The 20,711-nt window shown below is 38.7% G+C and overlaps 1 protein-coding gene across 1 annotated transcript; it reads right to left on the reverse strand.

Annotated features, from left to right (window-relative positions):
* Positions 1–183: 183 nt before the first annotated feature.
* LOC134184050 (deleted in lung and esophageal cancer protein 1-like) lies at positions 184–20,375 on the reverse strand. The gene is made up of 31 exons (XM_062651655.1): positions 19,817–20,375; positions 16,068–16,439; positions 15,096–15,199; positions 14,970–15,039; positions 14,378–14,511; positions 14,234–14,317; positions 13,689–13,779; positions 13,000–13,111; positions 10,224–10,422; positions 10,025–10,165; positions 9,477–9,560; positions 9,313–9,406; positions 9,071–9,198; positions 8,759–8,896; positions 8,556–8,698; positions 6,895–7,048; positions 6,726–6,836; positions 5,534–5,664; positions 5,189–5,466; positions 4,984–5,135; positions 4,807–4,925; positions 4,577–4,647; positions 4,288–4,505; positions 2,649–2,777; positions 2,503–2,591; positions 2,350–2,440; positions 2,093–2,248; positions 1,867–2,028; positions 1,141–1,294; positions 448–565; positions 184–387 (listed from the first exon to the last, which is right to left on the reverse strand). Exons 1-31 carry the CDS (start codon positions 20,331–20,333, stop codon positions 270–272), a joined length of 4,662 nt encoding a protein of 1,553 aa, XP_062507639.1. The 5' UTR covers positions 20,334–20,375; the 3' UTR covers positions 184–269.
* Between the last annotated feature and the right edge of the window lie 336 nt (positions 20,376–20,711).

The raw sequence follows: 20,711 nt of genomic DNA on the forward strand, positions 1-20,711 counted from the left end.
ATAGACAGACAGGCAGCAAACAGACATAACATAAAAACCGTATACAAACACCAGTGTTTGCTATTTCATTTTTGTGTGTGGTGTAGTAGGTCACCCTCACGAGAAGGATATAGTCGTCTTGATGAACAAGAGGGATAACAAGATAAAACAGTGTATGCGAGTGTTGCGGCTATAGCAAATGACTGCAGTAACTCTCTAGGAATACTTTTGTACTTCATATAAAGTATATATACATGTAAATAGATAAATGACAGCAAGTCTGTTGAAGTCTATGTGTTCACTTTGTACATCTGGTCAAACGAACTGTGACCCTCCACAACGATACTCGTTGGTTGTTCGAGCAGAACTCCAGAGAAAGTGAAACGACTCTTGAAATAGCCATCCCGCCTATGATAGGATAGACACTAAGACAAGTGATAAATTGTATGAGTTGTGATGTTTGATTACTGAGGACAGAAATGGCATGTTAATGTAATTTGATACGATGATGAATGAGATGTGTGAGCTTTTAGGAGACCATTTATTGGAGTGATAGAGAATGGACTCACACTATCTCCTTCAAACTCTGTAATGGCAAGAAGACATACAGATATAAAATTTATATCAATTAGTCTGTGATCGTATGTTGCCGCCTTGCCTGCTTTATTGTACTGTTGGTTGTGATGTCTCGTGGTTGTCTAATAAAAAAAGTCTCCTGGTTGTCTGTTAATCAGTCAGTCGGTTGGTAGGTCAGTCTGTCTGTGTGTCTGTCAATACAAATAGTTTCATATTAAAGCTACTATCCTGCAAATTGTGTGTGTGTGTGTGTGTGTGTGTGTGTGTGTGTGTGGTGTGTGTGTGTGTGTGTGTGGTGTGTGTGTGTGTGTGTGTGTGTGTGTGTGTGTGTGTGTGTGTGTGTGTGTGTGTGTGTGTGTGTGTGTGTGTGTCACCGCCGCACATCCCAGTGCATGTTTATGTGTATACTGTATTTGTTTTTCTGGCAGTCTGCCCACCCACCTTCATCATTTCTCTGTCTGTCTATTTGTTTATGTCTGTCACTCTGTCTTATAGAAAACAAATAACCTTGAAAGGCAACAAAGCTCTGCTATCTATAGACAAGTCTCTCTGTCTGATTCTTGCTTTCTGAATGTTGTAACTTACCCTCCTGCATTGTCCACTGTGAGTCACTAAGACTTGGATTCTTCAACTGAAATACTGATGAGTGTTCTGTGCCGACCAGCACAGTACTGAATGTCAGCTTTGTGGGCAACACCTCAAGATGTGGTAAAGCTACGTAGCCAGTGATTGGCACCACCTAAGCACATTAACCATCATTAATACATGCAGTGCTACTATATGTAGTAGCTGGTATATTAAAAGTAAAGTTTAGATGATAACATCGGCCATTTTCATTGTACTGTGTGGCACCCAGAAACTGGTATCTATCTCTTTCTAGATTGACTCTCTGGCACCAGCAAATCAATTAATTGTATCCAATATTTGTATTTAATATCAATTAACTGGACATTGGCAAAAATGTTCCGGCTACACCACCAACGAACGTCTCAAACACACTGTATAATAGGGGTCAACACACTGTATCTCAGATTCTCTTGACACATCCATGGTAACATGAAAGAGAAATCCTGGTTCCTATACCTCAATTCACTCACACTTTCCACTTTCAATCTGCAAATTTAGAAATGGAGAATGATTTGTAATTTTACAAACAAACGTATTTTGATTTGATTTCTGATTGAATTTGCCAAACAATTGTTTAAAGTTAAAAAACAAAATACACAAACCACATACCATAACCATGCCCATTCATATCTGCCCGACATATTGATGTCTATCTTAAATACTAACTGCTGCATTTAGATGCACCTGCTGTGATCCATTGCTGTAATCGAGGCACAGCTTTCTGTTGATCACTAGTTTAGATCCCATTTCAGTATGAATCAGATCGGCTCCATCCACTTTCTCTCCTTCTCGTATCTTCAAGCAGCACTCGAGTAAGGACATGTTGAGTATCATACCCAACCTTACCTGCCCAAAAAATTAACATGATATTAACATCAAGCAAATAATTGAATAGAATGTTTGGACTCGCTTGAACACTCGCTTGCTGTCTCAGTGTGACTGTAGAGCTAAGCTGGTCTCTGTTTGTGATTCGAAATGGTTCGCTAGTGTGCAGCTGGAATGAGAGCACCGTCTGGCAATGATTGGTTAGCATCATAGGTTGCAGCTTCAAGCTCTGGCCAGCCATCTGCAGAGAAAAATCAAAGCACACATAAACAAACAAACAAACAGACAAACAAACAAACAACAACATGCATTTAACCACAGTAGATCAGATTTCTCATTTACCTGCCCACTTTTGATAAGAGAACTGGCAACCATGTTAAATACAACCCCATCGCCATCACTACTATCCTCATCATCCACTTCTATTGAAACTCTGCACGTATAAGACGACACATACGACAACGTTCCTTCATAGAGAGAAAGCATCAGACTGACTGTGGTTTCCTAATGTGTGCAGATACACCAAGACGAATCGGGTCAACACCAAACCCACCGTCACGAGTCACCAAGGGTGTCAAGGCAGACTAAAATCAATGATCACAAATCACAGAAATAACTTAATATCAGCGTATGATTGCTACCTGTTCGCTTAGTGTCATGTATCCCAACACAAATGCATCGATGACTTTTTCTGTCTCAGTGTGGGACAGTGCGAGCAGGTCTCGTCTAAGTAACACTTTTACAGCTGCCTGACTTCGAGAAGGAACCACCTACGTATTGTGAAAAAGCAAATTTTGTAACTTATATAACAATTTGTCTATGGTAGAGTGTAATAACAAAGAAATAAATGATAAGCACTCAACACAGTAGCTTGTTAACTGACAACCTTATTCTACAAATTGTTGTGACCAACTGCAACAACTATTGTGTTTGGTGTGTACATGTATCATTTCAATAGTAGATGGCACTTGTTAGGGCCCACTTCTTCACACTAAAATCGATCTATAGATGCAAGCATTTACTCTTCCTTCCATGTTTGCAAACTTAGTAAAGAAAAAATACTGCATCTGTACTACTCTGAATGTTGTCAAGATCTCAACAATAAACACAAGTCAAATTCTAGTAAGTCTTCAATACACACACAAGCAAGTCTTGACTGTCTGTCTCATTGATATAAGTATGGTACCCATTTGAGTCACCAACCAGTTAGAAATAGTTGCTTGTCCATCAACACCAATTACATTACTTTACTTACTTATTGCACAGATACTTCTTACTGTATGATACTATTGTACATTACATTAATTATTCCAACTAACTTACAACCAAGCCACGCTGTTGCCACTCCAACTTGTGCTGGTGCGGCTGCTCAGGCTAGTGAAATGGAAAAGGACGACTGCCATGACAAAAAGGTGATTGCAATCGGCGGGAAGTTTTCTCTTTAGTTGTAGAGACTCTCGAGTACTGGACTCATCAAGTTTGAAGACTTTGAAAACCATAGCTTCCAAGACAACAACATGCAGTACAACGTCTTTCGTAAAAGCTTTTCGGAGCCTCATGCAGCAACTTGAATTATCCATCAAACTTTGGTCGTTTAATGCACATGATACATAGTTACTTACAGCTACATACACTTAGTGACGCATTGTGGGACCTACCAGCCTAGGCTGTGTCTCCACTTGTTGCTCTTTAAACATGTTTAAAGGTAAACATGTCTACTCTAAACATGTTTAGCTAGACAGAGTCTCCACTTGTCCATTTATTCCGGGCTATTAAAAGAATTATCTGGGACTGGACTTTGTTGCACCACGCAAATTCGTTTCTTGTGCACCAGACAGTCGGAGATCGTCTTCTGGTCGTCTCAAGAACAATCAGAGACACAAGTCTCTGTCTTCGCCAAAATCACTCTCTCCGAACACTCTGCATCAGTCTATGCCATCTCTGACATTGCCTAATTCTGTCTTCTTCCAATAGTCTCCAAAGAAAGAGAAAGAACAGCACAAAGACCCCTAACATACATTGTCGTGAAATGCACGTTACTATCACGTGACCGCTAAACCTAAACCACTTTCGCTAAACTACCTCTAAAACATGTTTAGCAAAAGCTGTTTAGGTTTACAGTTAAACAGGTTTAACACTAGTGGAGACGTGATTATTCCTAAACATGTTCAGAAACAGGTTGTAAACATGTTTAGGCCCTAGTGGAGATGTGCCCCTAGTTTGCTGGTGTTTGATTGTATATTATAATATAAAATAAAATATAAAGTTATTCCAACTAACCAGTTGTGTTGGCTGCATTGTAATGGGTATGTTGTCTTTCACTCCATTGTGTTCACTTATTCTCACACCAACTAGAGGGTTCTTACAATGCTCAGCACTTTCAATCTCTTCAGTTCCCGCAAAAAGAGGAAAAGGATCACCCAGAAACAATTCGATGTCGATCAACTGCTCATCATTGAAGTCACACGAGCCAAACACCCGCCAGTCAACACGAATATCTACAGCACACAAGTTAACAGAAATTTGTTATGGCCAGATCAGCAGTGAAATTGTCTATATGTTGACACACCAACAGGTCCTCTGTTCCAAATACAAACAATTCGTTCAATCGGCTGAATATCAGGAACATGACTGCCAAACCTAAACAAAATGATAATGAAGATATACACCATTACCGGTGCACATGAGGACTTGTGCTCCGCTATACATTAATCAAATTGCCATCTAATAGAATGTCACAATACTCCTGTTTACCAGTCTCTGTTCATCAAGAGTCTACACTGTAATGACAATGTGTACCTGACGGTAGGATGTTGTTCCTGTTGTTGCTGCTGGTCTGTCAATCCGAAGACAAACAGAAGAGGAGACCCACAAACAGACAAACTGATTGGAATAGATACACTCTCTAATCCATGCACCTAACAAACAGATACAAATGGTTAACAACTATCAACTGCAATGTGTATGATACCATACCTGACATATAATATTGTCTCTGTACTGGCCCCACATGTCAGCATATCCTGAAACAACCAGATTCACTTCCTCAAAAGGACTCAAGCGTCCAGCAGAGGGCGTAACAATAAGTACTGCACCAAGATTGCTCGACAAGAGGCTACAAACATAATCTAAAATGCTAACATGAGTATAACTCTTACACTTTGTTCTATAAAATGCTCGCCTCTCTTGCTTTGCTGTATAGATTTGCTGAATGGGTCTGCAAGGTTTGGAGTTCGAGTGAGCAAGGACGTCCGCGTACCTCTACTGTTCACACTAAATTGAAGTTCCTCTTGTAAAATTTGTTTGTCGACTAAAGGTTTTAAATGTCGTGGCTCAACAGTAAAATTTGCAAATAATGCGGAGTTGTTTCGCATAACTACAACACACCGACTTGCATCAATACTACAAGAATGACACTCCATAGTAAGCTGAGGATTCTCATCAAAACAGACATCACCTCTAATACATCAAAGACAAGCATATTGGAAGGAAAATCCTACACACTGAGCAACTCATGCACACTTACTGCTGTAACTGCTGTTGTGTTGGAGTCGCATAAGACACAGACAGTCCTTTGACTGTAGCTGTGATGCTGATATAAACTGGATGGCTTGAGTCCTCAATGTGACACGAGACAAACAAATGACTAATGTCACCCTGCAATAAAGAAATCATTAGTTATGCTGCGTGATCAACATCTTCTAAGTTGATGAAAATGTCATGATGTGCACACTCTAAAACGAAGATACTTAACCCAGCACTAAATCCAGTAAATTGCCTATTAACGTCACTACAACAAATTATCAGCTCATATGTCTGCATTCTTAACAGTATTTCTTGCACCATCCAGACTAAACTTTACATAGAAAGAAAACAAACAATATGACATTCTCTAACTACATAATAGTCCCAATCTCTCTCTCTCTCTCTCTACACACACACACACACACACACACACACACACACACACACACACACACACACACACACACACACACACACATGCACGCACACACGCAACGTTTTTGAAAGCCAGTTTGTCTTCTTTCCTCACAATCAAGTGATATGAAATACTGTATATGATGACACATTGGTAGGAAGTTCATTTTGGCAGATTGGCAGATTTTCCAGCGACTGCCAATATAAAATCCGCCAATAATTTTGGCCACGGAGATATACGGATATGACATTATCTTGACATCATCACCCACGTTCATCAGGCATTGATAATGGTGATAACAATGGCAACAGCATAGGAATCATGTGGGTTCTGTTCTTCGAGCTTACACGGCAATTCTACATAATAGTTGGAGACCACGAAGCCACGGAAATATGATGGCCACGAATGCAGCTGTCAACTGCAAACTCCCCATGATGGCCACGAGTCAAGTGAGTGGAGACTAGGGTCGACGCACATCAATTATTCAACAGCAACATCCAACCGCCAAAATAAACTCCCGCCAATATTTCATCTTATACAGTACTTCATACTGTTCATGTACAAAGATGAATAAAACAATCAAGACAATCAAAATAAATTGTAATAAAATCCAGTATGTTCTTCGAAATCCTGCTGTTCAGCTCCATAAATCTCAATTAGCACAATCTATCCACATACTGTTTTAGTTCATTTGCAGAGCTGCTTCCATGAAAACTAGCAATAGCTCTGTCTGGAGTCATTACTCACTGATTCTACGCAGCGATACCAATGCTCTTACCGTCCGCATTGCTGTAACACTCACAGTTGTAGGCCTGTGTTCACCTGGCTGCAGTTCACCACTTTGTGGCTCCATACGAACATCACACCACTTGCTATCCTCTCCTTGACACTAGCATAACAAACACAAATATACGTGTGTGCACTAACTAAGTTGTTGCCACACGTACTGTCGTCCAGTTGAACTTGGTGGTCAGTCTTGTTTGATTGCACAAGAGCAGTTGATGCTGGGTGGGCACATCGACAAACATCGTGTTGAAATGAACACGTGACTTATCAACATATGCTGAGCATTCCTGACATTCTCCATACATGTTCACATATCTAAGTGTTAAATATATAACGTTATACACTAATATCCACGCTGACAATATGTCACTTGTTACAATCGTTCGCAATCCCAACTCCCGTGCTACTTAATACAAATGGTTGGTCTCAAATACACATAGTATTGACGAACTACGTCACTAGAAAGTTACCAGTTGATTTCTTAAAACTGTTACATGTTCTATATGTTCTATATGTTCTATACCCTAATGTATTTCGAGACTAATTCTTTTCAAGACTCCAAAATAACTTAGCATTTCTTTTACAAATCCTAATTTTTAGGTCTTGATATGTAATGTTAGTCATTGTAATGTTAGTCACTTTTTTATTTAATTATTTTTTATTTATTCTTTCAAACTGATTCAATTCTCTAAACACTTCTAGTTGGCACCTTGAGCTGCACACTTCCGCCTAGCAGCCATTTTTGATGATGTTTCATGCACACGCGCAAAAACCAAAAGCCCAGACAACCAAAAATGTTCGAGATTATTTTTTGAAGACAAAAGTATCAAAAAGATTATAACTAAAAAAAGATTAGGGGCAGTAGGGTATGTTCTATATGTTCTATACGTTTAACATGTTCTATAACCGTCCAGTGACATACACTCTTCGTGTCCATCGCTTCTCTTCCTTTCACAATTGTTTCCATTACTAACCAAGGCACCTTCTCATTATGCACAACCACTTGAAGTCTTAAATGGCGCAGTTGGAATGAGGCAGCTGTCTCGATTAAAAAGTGGGTGTAGCAGTTGAAATTTTTGATTGGGTGTGTCCATAAAATTATTTCAACTAATCTGCGATTTAGTCATGCAGCAGGCCGTAAGACCAACAAAAGTACATTAGCGAATTTAATAGTCCAGATAATCGTACATTTGGTCAGTTGTTTTATTGCTAGTTACGAGACTGACTTTAAGTTGATATTAACAACGTGCATTGGTAAAAAATTAGGGCTAGTTACGTATATGCACCGATCTATTGCAATCCAGTGAGTCTAAGTTTGCCAATAATGTTTGCAATCTCATTCAAATACTATATAGTAGTTGCCCAAATATCACACTCAATTTAGTAGTACGGTGTAGACTCAACCTGACTGTACACACAGTGACACTTGACTCGCCTGTTTCCTATACACAGTCAGACCTCGTTACTCTGACACTCAAAAATCCGACACCCTCACTTTGGACGAAGATACATGCGAAACCAATCTACATGCATGGTCACTGCATATTTGTTAGTGATAATTCAACAGTTGCATTAGTCCAACAGAAACCAGTGGGACAACACGTGGTCGAAATAACAAGGTCAGATTGTACTATCTCTTGCTCTCTCTTTTATTAATTAACTAACTCACAAGTATCTTGTCAATTCAGTTGCCCAAAGCGTATTTGGTCTCTCCCATATTAGCTTGATGTGCATACAATACTATAAAGTATGCTTCTGTTAAGGCAGTGTGATGCCTATATTATGTGAGCAACATGTTAATTACAAAGTGCTGGCTACTTACTGGTCTTCGCCGTTTTCTACTCTGCAATGAAGTATAGCTGAATAATGCATCGGTTGAGTTGGCTTAAACTTAGCATAAAAGACAGCATGACCACGTGCAGGTACATGACAACATGATGGAGTAAACACCACTTGATCGCTAGACTAGAGAGAGCACGTTGTACACTGAGCAACAAGTCAACCACTTTGAAACCACTTTGGTACATTTTCGTGTTGCTCTGAAAGATAAATGTGTGTAGAGACACGTGACCTGTTGCTGACCTCCACCTCCACCGTACTTGACTGGCCGATACGAACCAAACCAAATAAGAGACGAGGAGCATTAACAACAATATCAACTCCCTGTATTCAAACAAACCTTGTAAGTATGCAGTCAAGTGTGTGTGTGTGTGTGTGTGTGTGTGTGTGTGTGTGTGTGTGTGTGTGTGTGTGTGTGTGTGTGTGTGTGTGTGTGTGTGTGTGTGTGTGTGTGTGTGTGTGTGTGTGTGTGTGTGTGTGTGGACACACTAGCAGTACCTTGACTGCCGCACGAATTGGCAAACAAAGTGTCTGTGAGTCACCCAACAAGCAAACCAGATCACAATCAATCGGATCAAGAGAAAAAGATGTAATCAACACATCAACAATTTCTATGCCACCAACACCTAAAACAACAAAAAGGCACTGTACACCAGTAAACATATAAAATCATTTTATATGCCAGCAAACGGTACAGCAAACAAACACAACACTATAGTCTCTACTAATTGTGGTCTTACACATAGTGCCTTTTGCTGGATCTGCTGTGATGATGGAAGGCCCAGACATGTTTTGCCAGATGTACTTAACAGATGACTTGCTGCAATTTGTTAACTGTTAGAAAGACAAGTTGATCATTGGTGAGTTTTTCGACTTGTGACTGTGTGTAAGTATGGATACGTACCACCATTTGTTGTTTATGACATTCACCAAACGGTAAGCGACTTGGAAGGAATAAAACAGGTGGAGAAATGTTAACGCAGAGTGGCTAAAATATTGGTAAAAAATAGAAGGTAATTGCAGTGGCAAAATTCATACACAAACACAAGATAAATTCCTTTCTCCTCCCTCCTCCTTCTCTCTCAGGCAATCAACCAACCAACCACTTGCCCACTTGCCTGCTCACCACACACACACACACACACACACACACACACACACACACACACACGCACACACACACACACACACACACACACACACACACACACACCAAACATGCACATGCACACACACGCATGCACACACACACACACACACACACACACACACACACCAAACATGCACACCATACATGCACATGCACGCACGCACACACACACACACACACACACACACACACACACACACACACACACACACGTACACACAGATGCACACATGCACGCACGCACGCATGCACACACACACACACACACACACACACACACACACACACACACACACACCTACCAAACAAGAACCCATTAGTGAGAGCTGTATGCAAGACCACTGAAACAGAGAAGCTACATCTACAGGCTGATCAGTGTCATCAGATTCAGATCGAGGAACATGATCCAACACCAAGTCAGCTGTGTTACAATAATCTCCACTCTACAAACAATTCATCAATCAGTAAGCATAGCAACTACAAACGACAAAGTCTATACACCTTTAAAGGCCTAAATAAAACTGTAAACACTGTCTGTTGCTCTGCTAGTATTTTGCCCTCAGTAGGAGTTATAGAGAATAGAGCATTAGCCTGCTCACTGAGTCTCTCCACTCGTTTCTCGATACCAAGAGCGTCTGATGTAACACTTTGGTGACATAGTGGATAGCATATCCTCCAATGATATGACAAGTCAACATGACTATAGTACAAAACAACCCGTACTTTTAATCCTCAAGGCAACCATACCACACCACACAAACAGATGAGTAGATAAACAAACAAACAGATTAATAACAAGTTAATAAAATAGATGAATAAATGAATGGATGGGCAGATCTAGACAAGCAGCAGAAAGGCAACAACATTGTTCTGCCCAGGATTTTCAGAGTGGTGGTCGGGTATGCGCTGCATTAAGGGGCGTGGTTTATTTCTGACAAGAAAATGCTACACAGAATGTACCGCACTGCTGATGGGAAAGAGCAGACTAATACCCCGTTTACACAAGCCGATCCATGCCAGCCCAGTATTCCAGCCCTCGTTTACATGACACACTCTGTAGAAGGAAGCCAATGTGTGTCACTAACTTGTGTTAGTTACTTGAGCTTGACATAGCTAGCATTAGCTCATGTTTGCAATGGACAGAAGCCAAGCTGCTCGCGTTTTTTCTCTATGGCTTTACAACAGTCATATAGAGAATGCGTAGGACATATACGAGACGTCGTAGGTCTACCACCAGGCGACTGTTGCACGCATGCAGCAACAGAGTTCAAAAGCTAAATTTCTTGCTCATCTTGGTCGTTCCATAATTGGGTAAGCCACAGAGTCTCCGTCTCGCTCCACACTATTTGTACCATTTTCATCCGAAAGTATGACGTGGCAGAAAGGAGTCTGGCTACGCGAGACTACCAAATGAGCATGCACGGCTCGTTTTCCAGCATGCTATGCATTTACACAATTATGTACTTGACCCAAGCCAGCCCTAGCTGGCGTGCACTGGCCCAGCTAGAAATACCAAGCCGAGCTGGCACGGCTTGGCACGGCTCGGCCCGCGTTTACACGTACCATAGAAAGCGAGCCAGCATGGGCTGGCCCGCTTACAAGTGCTTGTGTAAATGGGGTATAAGAAAGCTGCAACTTCTGTCAACAGTCGGGGAATTATGTTGCCCAGTCTCACGCCTATACTATGGTATAGTTAGACGTCTGTCATCCATTGGAGCAAGTAAACCACTAGCTAAAATATATAGTGGTGGTGGGAACATGTGGAGTGATGGTCGGTGTTTGTTGAGTGATGGTTGGGCCCAACCACCTTGGGCAGAACCCTGCAACAAAGAGATAGACAAAGAGACAAACAGACAGACATTGGCCCATTTGTGCATCTACACCAGATGTTTTGGCTCCTTCACCTTAGCTGTAAAAGCAATAATTTAAAATATATCTATAACACACAAACTAACAGCAAACAATAAACAAACAACCAGTACTCAATAAACAAACAACTCAATAAACAAACAATTCAATAAACAAATAATTCAATAAACAAACAATTCGATAAACAAACAACTCAATCACCAAACAACTCAATAGACAAACAATTCAATATACAAACAACTCAATAACAAACAACTCAATAGACAAACAATTCAATAAACAAACAACTCAATAACAAACAATTCAATAAACAAACAACTCAATAAACAAACAATTCAATAAACAAACAACTCAATAACAAACAACTCAATAACAAACAATTCAATAAACAAACAACTCAATAGACAAACAATTCAATAAACAAACAACTCAATAACAAACAATTCAATAAACAAACAACTCAATAAACAAACAATTCAATAAACAAACAACTCAATAACAAACAACTCAATAACAAACAACTCAATAACAAACAATTCAATAAACAAACAACTCAATAGACAAACAATTCAATAAACAAACAACTCAATAAACAAACAACTCAATATACAAACAACTCAATAACAAACAATTCAATAAACAAACAACTCAATAAACAAACAATTCAATAAACAAACAACTCAATAAACAAACAATTCAATAACAAACAATTCAATATACAAACAACTCAATAAACCAACAACTCAATAAACAAACAACTCAATAGACAAACAATTCAATAAACAAACAACTCAATAACAAACAACTCAATAAACAAACAACTCAATATACAAACAACTCAATAACAAACAACTCAATAGACAAACAACTCAATAAACAAACAACTCAATAAACAAACAATTCAATAAACAAACAACTCAATCACCAAGCAACTCAATAACAAACAACTCAATAAACAAATAACAAGAAGATAAAATAACTAAAAAACAAATAAATTCTCATCCAAAAGTAGAATAACATAGTAAGCACAGTATATGTGTGACATTCCAATAAAAAATTACTAACTTAATTGATTGACTGAATAACTGATATAGCCACACAATTACTTACTTGATGATATTTACTAATCAGTTGCTACTTTAGTACACAGTAAACCTATAAACTTGTGCACTTAGTATGGCATCTATTCTACAAGGACAATGAAAACACCTAAACAGTAGCGTATGCTACAATGCATGCACCACTACATTGTATGTCGTAATCTGGACAAAGCCATTGCATTGAAGGCATAATGTACGTAGGGAGAAGACAAACGTGCAAACAAACAGATAGATAATTTATAAACAACACCGTGTCATCGATATCATAAATAAATAAATAAAATAATAAATAATTTACTTCTACAGACCTGTGATTGTGTATGTAGACGACGTGTTCATCATTTCCACCAGCATTTACATCACCAAATTGTATTACTGAGTCATCCTTCACTAGCTCAACACGAGCCTCCTCACTCACACCTGCAGAGCAATAACAATGCTCAAATGTCACTAGTACAACTGTCAACATCCTTGCTTGTACAAATAAACAAACAAATAAACAAACAAATAAACAAACAAATAAACAAACAAATAAACAAACAAATAAACAAACAAATAAACGAACAAATAAACAAACAAACAAACAAAATAAACAAATAAACAAATAAACAAAATAAACAAATAAACAAATAAACAAACAAATAAACAAATAAACAAAATAAACAAACAAATAAACAAACAAACAAATAAACAAACAAATAAACAAACAAATAAACAAACAAATAAACAAATAAACAAAATAAACAAACAAATAAACAAACAAACAAAATAAACAAATAAACAAAATAAACAAATAAACAAACAAATAAACAAACAAATAAACAAACAAATAAACAAACAAATAAACAAATAAATAAACAAATAAACAAAATAAACAAACAAATAAACAAATAAATAAACAAATAAACAAATAAACAAAACAAATAAACAAACAAATAAACAAACAAATAAACAAACAAACAAATGAACAAACAAATAAACAAACAAGTTATAGTACCTGTTAAAGTGTAGTTGATAACATGCTCACTTTCTGTAACAAGATGAATAGGCTGACTAAATGAGCCGACACAACTGGGAGAAAATATGACCTACACATGTCACAGAAGTAATTACCAATGCTGCCACTACCACTACATGAGTGACTATATGACGACATCAGCTGAAACATACACACAACAAAGTGATAAATAGCCACAATTAAGTCAAGAGTAATAGCAGAGTTGATCGCATGTTCCAGCTGGTTACACACACACACACACACACACACACACACACACACACACACACACACACACACACACACACACACGCATGCACACACGCGTGCACACACACACACACATGCACACACACACACACACGCACACACATAGCCTAACTATCAAACTCCTCTCTCTCTCTCTCCCTCCCTCCCTCCCTCCCTCCCTCCCTTTCTCTCTCTCTCTCTCTCTCTCTCTCTCTCTCTCTCTCTCTCACACACACACACACACACACACACACACACCATATGTGCATATTAAATAGCCTAACTATCAAGCTCACAGTAATGTACACAGTCTCCAAATGCTTAATTGAGAATGTGGCAGGCTGTATCTCAAACGGTGGCAACAGAACGTATCCAACATCCTAAAAAGTCATTACAAATTATAACACATCTAAAGCTAGTAGCTGCACATAGACACTCACCACAAATTCAATGTCTGATGGCTGCTTGGGTGAGAGAATCCTAAACTTAGAATCCGAGCCGTGATTGATGCATTCCAGCTCAATGACTTGTCGACCGCCAACGAGACAGTATCCACAGTTCCACTCGGACGAGACTACAAGAGCACATAGAATCAGTTGGATGACGTTGTAAGAGCACATTTTAGCAACACATTCGCACAGTGAGAAGAAGACATTGAATGAGTGTTTCCAGGCAACTTACAGCACATACACGCGTGCGCACACGTGTGTGTGTCAGTGTGTGTGTGTGTGTGTGTGTGTGTGTGTGTGTGTGTGTGTGTGTGTGTGTGTGTGCACGTGTGTGTATGTCAGTGTGTGTGTGTGTGTGTGTGTGTGTGTGCACGCGTGCATGTATGTCAGTGTGTGTGTGTGTGTGTGTGTGTGTGTGTGTGTGTGTGTGTGTGTGTGTGTGTGTGTGTGTGTGTGTGTGTGTGTGTGTGTGTGTGTGTGTGTGTGTGTGTGTGTGTGTGTGTGTGTGTTTACTGTTCTGATGTATTGTGGCAAATCTTTGTGTTTACTAACTGACAGCCAATCTGCATTATTACATACGTACGTGATAGTTGAGGTGTTGGACGATGAGCTTCTATTGGAACAACAAGAGAGTGCCTGTTTGGCTGCATCACCTGTAGACAACTTGGATTACATCACAAAACCCTTTGATATCAAGTTGACTATGAACCTTGATGAAGTCATTACAAGGAGCTAGAGAATGTGGAGTAAAGGTGACGACGTACTGACAAGACAGACCGGGAGCAATTAGTCCATTGTCCGTTGGAAATGTGCCTGCACATATTGCCGAGAATTACATAAGAGGATGTCGAGACGAAGTTTCCTTGTAGAGTAAAGTGTGTCCACCTGCTGTGTTCGTGTCTGTTTGTCTGCCTATCTGTCAGTCTGTCTATCTGTCTGTGTGTCCGTTTGTCATGTGTCAGTCCATCTGTCTGTCTGTCTATGTCTGTCAGTCCGTCCATCTGTCTGTCTGTCTATCAGTCCATCTGTCCGTCCATCTGTCTATACGTCTGTCAGTTTTTCTGTTTGTCAAGATCATTTCATTTATTCCATATATATCAACTACATACAATAGCAGCAAATGCACTACAGGTACAAGAAAATCTCAAAGTCTAGAGACAAGACACAAACAAAAGGCCCTTGGGCCTGTCTGTCTGTCTGTCTGCCAATGTGTCTGCCTAGGCATTCATCTGTGTGTAAGTCCGTCTATCTCTCTGTTTGTTTGTTTGTTAGTTGGCATGCAAGTGCGTATGCAATATGTATGATTGCACACTTGTAAAACAGTAACTACTAAATTACTCATCTGTCTTCATCTCCTAAGACAAACACAGCAGTCTGTCCAATTGGCAATCACAATCACATTCAACTGCACAACTGCTGATCTCAACCCTATTCTTCCTTCAACACCTGCAAGCTTCTACTTTCAAAGCAGAAAGAAGTTAACCTGCCACACATGCACCCATCCTTCTACATGCCCAGCAATCATGCATATTAAAAGTAGAAAAAATAACTTCTAAAGAACGATTAGTTACGACATGTTGAGCATTCGTCTGTCATCTGTCTGTCTTTAGTCGTTTTGTCTGTCTCATCTTTGTTCACATTCCAACACGTTTAACCACCTCTATCCATCACAATGACTTGCCTGCATCAATCTTGAATTCTTGAGTCAAAGGAGAAATGACTCGCAGCTGTCTGCTCACGTTGTCCACGTTTCTTAGTTGTAGTACCGTCTCATACGAGTAGCCGACTTCGTAGTGTTCGAATACAACACTTTGCGGTTCAGCGACAAACATGTTGTCCAACTTGGAATCAAGATGACTGCATGTCGTGTCTATTGGTAGTCGTGGATTGCACTTGAAGTTGACAGGGCGATCGAGTCTTTCAAGTGCTTCGCGTTGCGAGTGACGATGAATTGGTTGAAGCTCTTCCAGAAAGAGGAGATCACCACGTTTCATTGAAGTCGTTGTAAACCCTAGTGAGTCTCCATTAGTGACGACTTTGCTGTGTAGTTGACCTGCAAACAAAACATGTCAGTACAGCACAAGTAACACAAGCAAGTAAAACTAAATATGTTGAGTTTTATTTCATTTTCCTTGTATCTGTTTCTGTTGTCTAAATGAACTATTGATCTGTCGCAAACATTGTGCCCAATTGATATCAATATGGCAATCACATTCAGTGTGTTGATTATGCCAACATTATGTAATAGTAACAAACATATAATATTTACTTCTACAACAATTTGTAATAATTTGTAACAGTTAGTCATAATTAACAATAATTAATAATTAATATTAATCTATAACACAACACTACAACTTTATTGATATACCTTCTAACTACTACAGTACTGGCAACACACTGCTACACCAACAAAGAAACTATGTCAAGTAGAAAGAACAACTATGTCTGTTTTTAATTAAAAGAAAAAGACCTAGTGAGTGAGCTCAAGACAAGCTTCACTCTGCACAATGTCCATCATGTCCAATTTGAGCAGACAATGTGGTTTCGATCTCGTCCCTCGAACACACAAAATTACTGCACCTAATCATAGACGTTGTTTGTGCATAAGTAGTATTTTGATTGTTTGAAATGATGTTAACTACATATGCTTGAAAAATGTGGTAATTAATAATAATTAATAACAATTAATAACAGTAAACCATAATTATTATTATATAATAATTAATAACAATTAATAACAGGTTCCAGTGGAGAGAAGATGGTACCGGCATCATCCTGATAGGCTTGTGGAGACGGATGACATTACTATGATGTGGGATACCACCATCCCCACAGCCAAGAAGATCAAAGCCAATCGTCCAGACATCTGTCTCAGAAATAAGACGACAAACACTTGTCTTCTTATTGATATCAGCTGTCCTGCTGATGGCAACATAGGCAGAAAACATGCTGAGAAGTTGGCGAAGTACAGCGACTTGCGAGTGGAGATAAGCCACATGTGGCATTGTCGAACACTGGTGGTTCCGGTGGTCTTGGGAGCTTTGGGCACAGTGCACGCAGGTATTGCACGGTGGCTGGACATTATTCCAGGTCATCACAACCTGCAGCACTTACAGAAAACAGTGCTTCTGGGATCTACTCGGATCCTTCGTAAAGTCATGTCTTCTTTCTAGACAGCTGTGATGGTCTAAGTACTTCTGAAGCAGGGTTTGCTTCCGGTACTTGTAATAGACTGATCTGATTGAGCACGACATAAACCATAATTATTAATTATTAATAAAATTAATAACAGTAAACCATAATTATTAATTAGTTTGAGCAGAAAATAGATATCAATAGCTTTAACTACAACAATACTGGCAACACACTGCTACAACAACTGTGACTAAAAGAAACTATGACAAGTAAAAGAACAAGAAAAATACTTAATAATAATTAATATTAATTTATACAGTTCATAATAATTTAAAATAATTTTATAATAATTAGTAATAATTTATAACAATTTACAATAACTAGATCATTCTAATGAAAATATATTATCAATATCATTATTAAAAAATATACTAATTTATAATAATTTAAAGTAATGTAAGAATGAAGAAGCACACAGTGCAAACCCTCCAAGTGCCATCCGGTCAAGTACTTGCCTCAATCAGAGATTACGTGTTAAGCCCGGTTCACAGTATTGACGCTGACGCTCAGCTGAGCATCAACATCAAAGACACCGCCTTGACGCAGGCGGCATCCTTTGATGTTGACCCTGACGTTGGAATCGGATTTATTTCTATTCTTTCCATTCCAGCGTCAGTGTAAATGTCGGCGTCAGCGACGTACTGTGAACTGAGCTTTACACCGTTGCCTAGCAGGTTGGTTGGTCAGTTTTTTGTATGTCACGTGACCGGCCTGCACTACCATTTGTAGTAGCATTTCACGTGTGGGGCAATCACATAAAATAATTAGTAACAACCTATAATAATTACAATGATTTAAAAGTAATGAAAAAATAACTTAAATTAGTTAATAAAATTATCAATATACATAAATAAATAAATTAATTAATTATGTATATTGCAAATTAATTAATTTTATTTATTTTGAAAATTAAATTAGTTTTATTTATTTATTTATATTGAAAATTAATTAGTTTTATTTATTTATGTATATTGATAGTTAATTAATTTTATTTACTTTGAAAATTAATTAATTTTATTTATTTATGCATATTGATAATCTATATCTATAAAGAAAAGTAGGCCCATGGGTGCAGCCATTTTGAATTTTTGTTTCATAATTGCTCGCAAACTGCTTTTCCTTTCCACTCCTCCTTTAGCACATAACCTTCTCTACTTTCGTAAAGCAACTGGCGCTCTTCGCGGTGGCCAGTACCCTGTACTTTGCTTTGTGTTGGCATTTTTTAAAAAATCGTGACGTCACAAAAAGTTTGTTCCCTATGCGCTCGCAAACCGCTGCACTTCCTTGCTTTTCTTTTAGCACACGGCCTTCTCTCAGTTTGGAATAGCAACTGGTGACGTTTTCGGTAGTCTGTGTCCTATACCTAGGCATTGCTGGCGTTCATCTGTACTTCTTGATGTCATCCTATGGCTACTCATTGTTGTGTCACCTATTGTGGCGTCACATTTAAATGGATTTATCAGAAAGTTTTGAGTGTCTCCGCTTAGATAACCAAATTTTATTATGCCCCAAGAGTCTAGACGCTGAAATTGCGTTCACTAACTTAATTAATTGGCCTGGGTGAAGAACAGGCTACATGGCTTGTTAAATATATATAGGCCTATATACCAAGAGGGCCACTGAAGCCATGCATGGCCCCCAATCAGCAGCCTATGGCCGCTTAAATAAATAAAATTAATTAATTATCAATATACATAAATAAATAAATAAAATTAATTAATTTTAGTAACAATCTAATTACAGTTGAATATATATTTCAATACAACCAATCTACGATACAGGCAAATCCCATAAACTAAAATTACTGTCATTATTGTCTAACAACAATCTACTAAGAATCATGCGTGCATTATACGACCACAACTTAACTGACAATTGCTGCAACAAATTGTGTGTACACACACACACACACACACACACACACACACACACACACACACACACACACACACACACACACACACACACACACACAAGCGTATTCTAATTTAATGCAACAATTGTCTGTTAATTTGTGGAAATTTAATGCTCGTATGATACAAAGTAGATTAATGTTAGATGCTGATGTAATTGCTTAGGATTTGCCGGTTTTATCTGTTAGTAGTTTGTTATAAAATATAATATTATTTCTCTGTATATAAATATATAAATACATATATATATATATATATATAGTTTACATTTCAAATCTATAATAATGATATAATCCTCAATACACACAACTCATCGTACTTGTCTTAGTCGCTTGCGCATATCTCGGCATCTCATTCAATTCATTCCTCTCCGTTTCTCGCTTCTCGACTGTCCTAACAGCAGACGGTACCAGCAAGTTGTGTCTTGTCAACAACTTCTCATCCAGACACAACACCAGTTCACTCTCATCCGATGGCAAACCAAGTTGCCTGTACGCCCGACACTCTTCCTCTCTCTCATTCAGTCTCCTCTCGTCAGCAGCAGTCGCTGCGCCGTAGGCTTTCACTAGATGATTCTCAACGCGACGCAGTTCGTCTAGTCGCTTCGCTCGCTGCTCCTCGATGCATTTTAGTTGGTCGACGTATTGCTGTTGGTAACCGCCGTCCGTCGGACGTGAAACGGTCAGGTTCTTCACCGTGTCGAGTTCTAGTGAATGCTTAGAGAATAAACTCTTGAAGACATTGCTGACGACGTGCCCTGACTGTTGGCGTCGGGCTGATGAGGGACGTCCTGTTGTCATGCGGGGCTCTTGCTCCAGTCCAGCTACGCCAGCCATCGTGTACTGTAGTAACACAATGTACAGTAGCTTTCCTACAAGCACCCGCTTGTTTAGTGTGTTGCGATTCCCGGATGTTAGATGGTTAGTGTGTTGCTACGTGCAACGAGATAGCCTCGTGTACCCAGGCTTTTATGCACAGCCAAAAACCTGGTTTACGAGACTGCTAGGGTAATTGTATTTTATTTGTTTGTTTTTAGTTTATATTTACTTAAAAAACAGTTAATAAAAAATTCTGATCTATGTACCTAAATAAAATACTATAACTACGAGTAGGTGTTATTAAGAGTAGCTAATATACTTTGCTAAGTTTGTTTTATGTTATTCATATTAATGGTTTATCGTACTTTACAGTATATACTAAGTATACTGTATGCA

The sequence above is a fragment of the Corticium candelabrum genome, chromosome 1, assembly GCF_963422355.1.
Source record: "Corticium candelabrum chromosome 1, ooCorCand1.1, whole genome shotgun sequence".
Lineage (NCBI taxonomy): Eukaryota > Metazoa > Porifera > Homoscleromorpha > Homosclerophorida > Plakinidae > Corticium > Corticium candelabrum.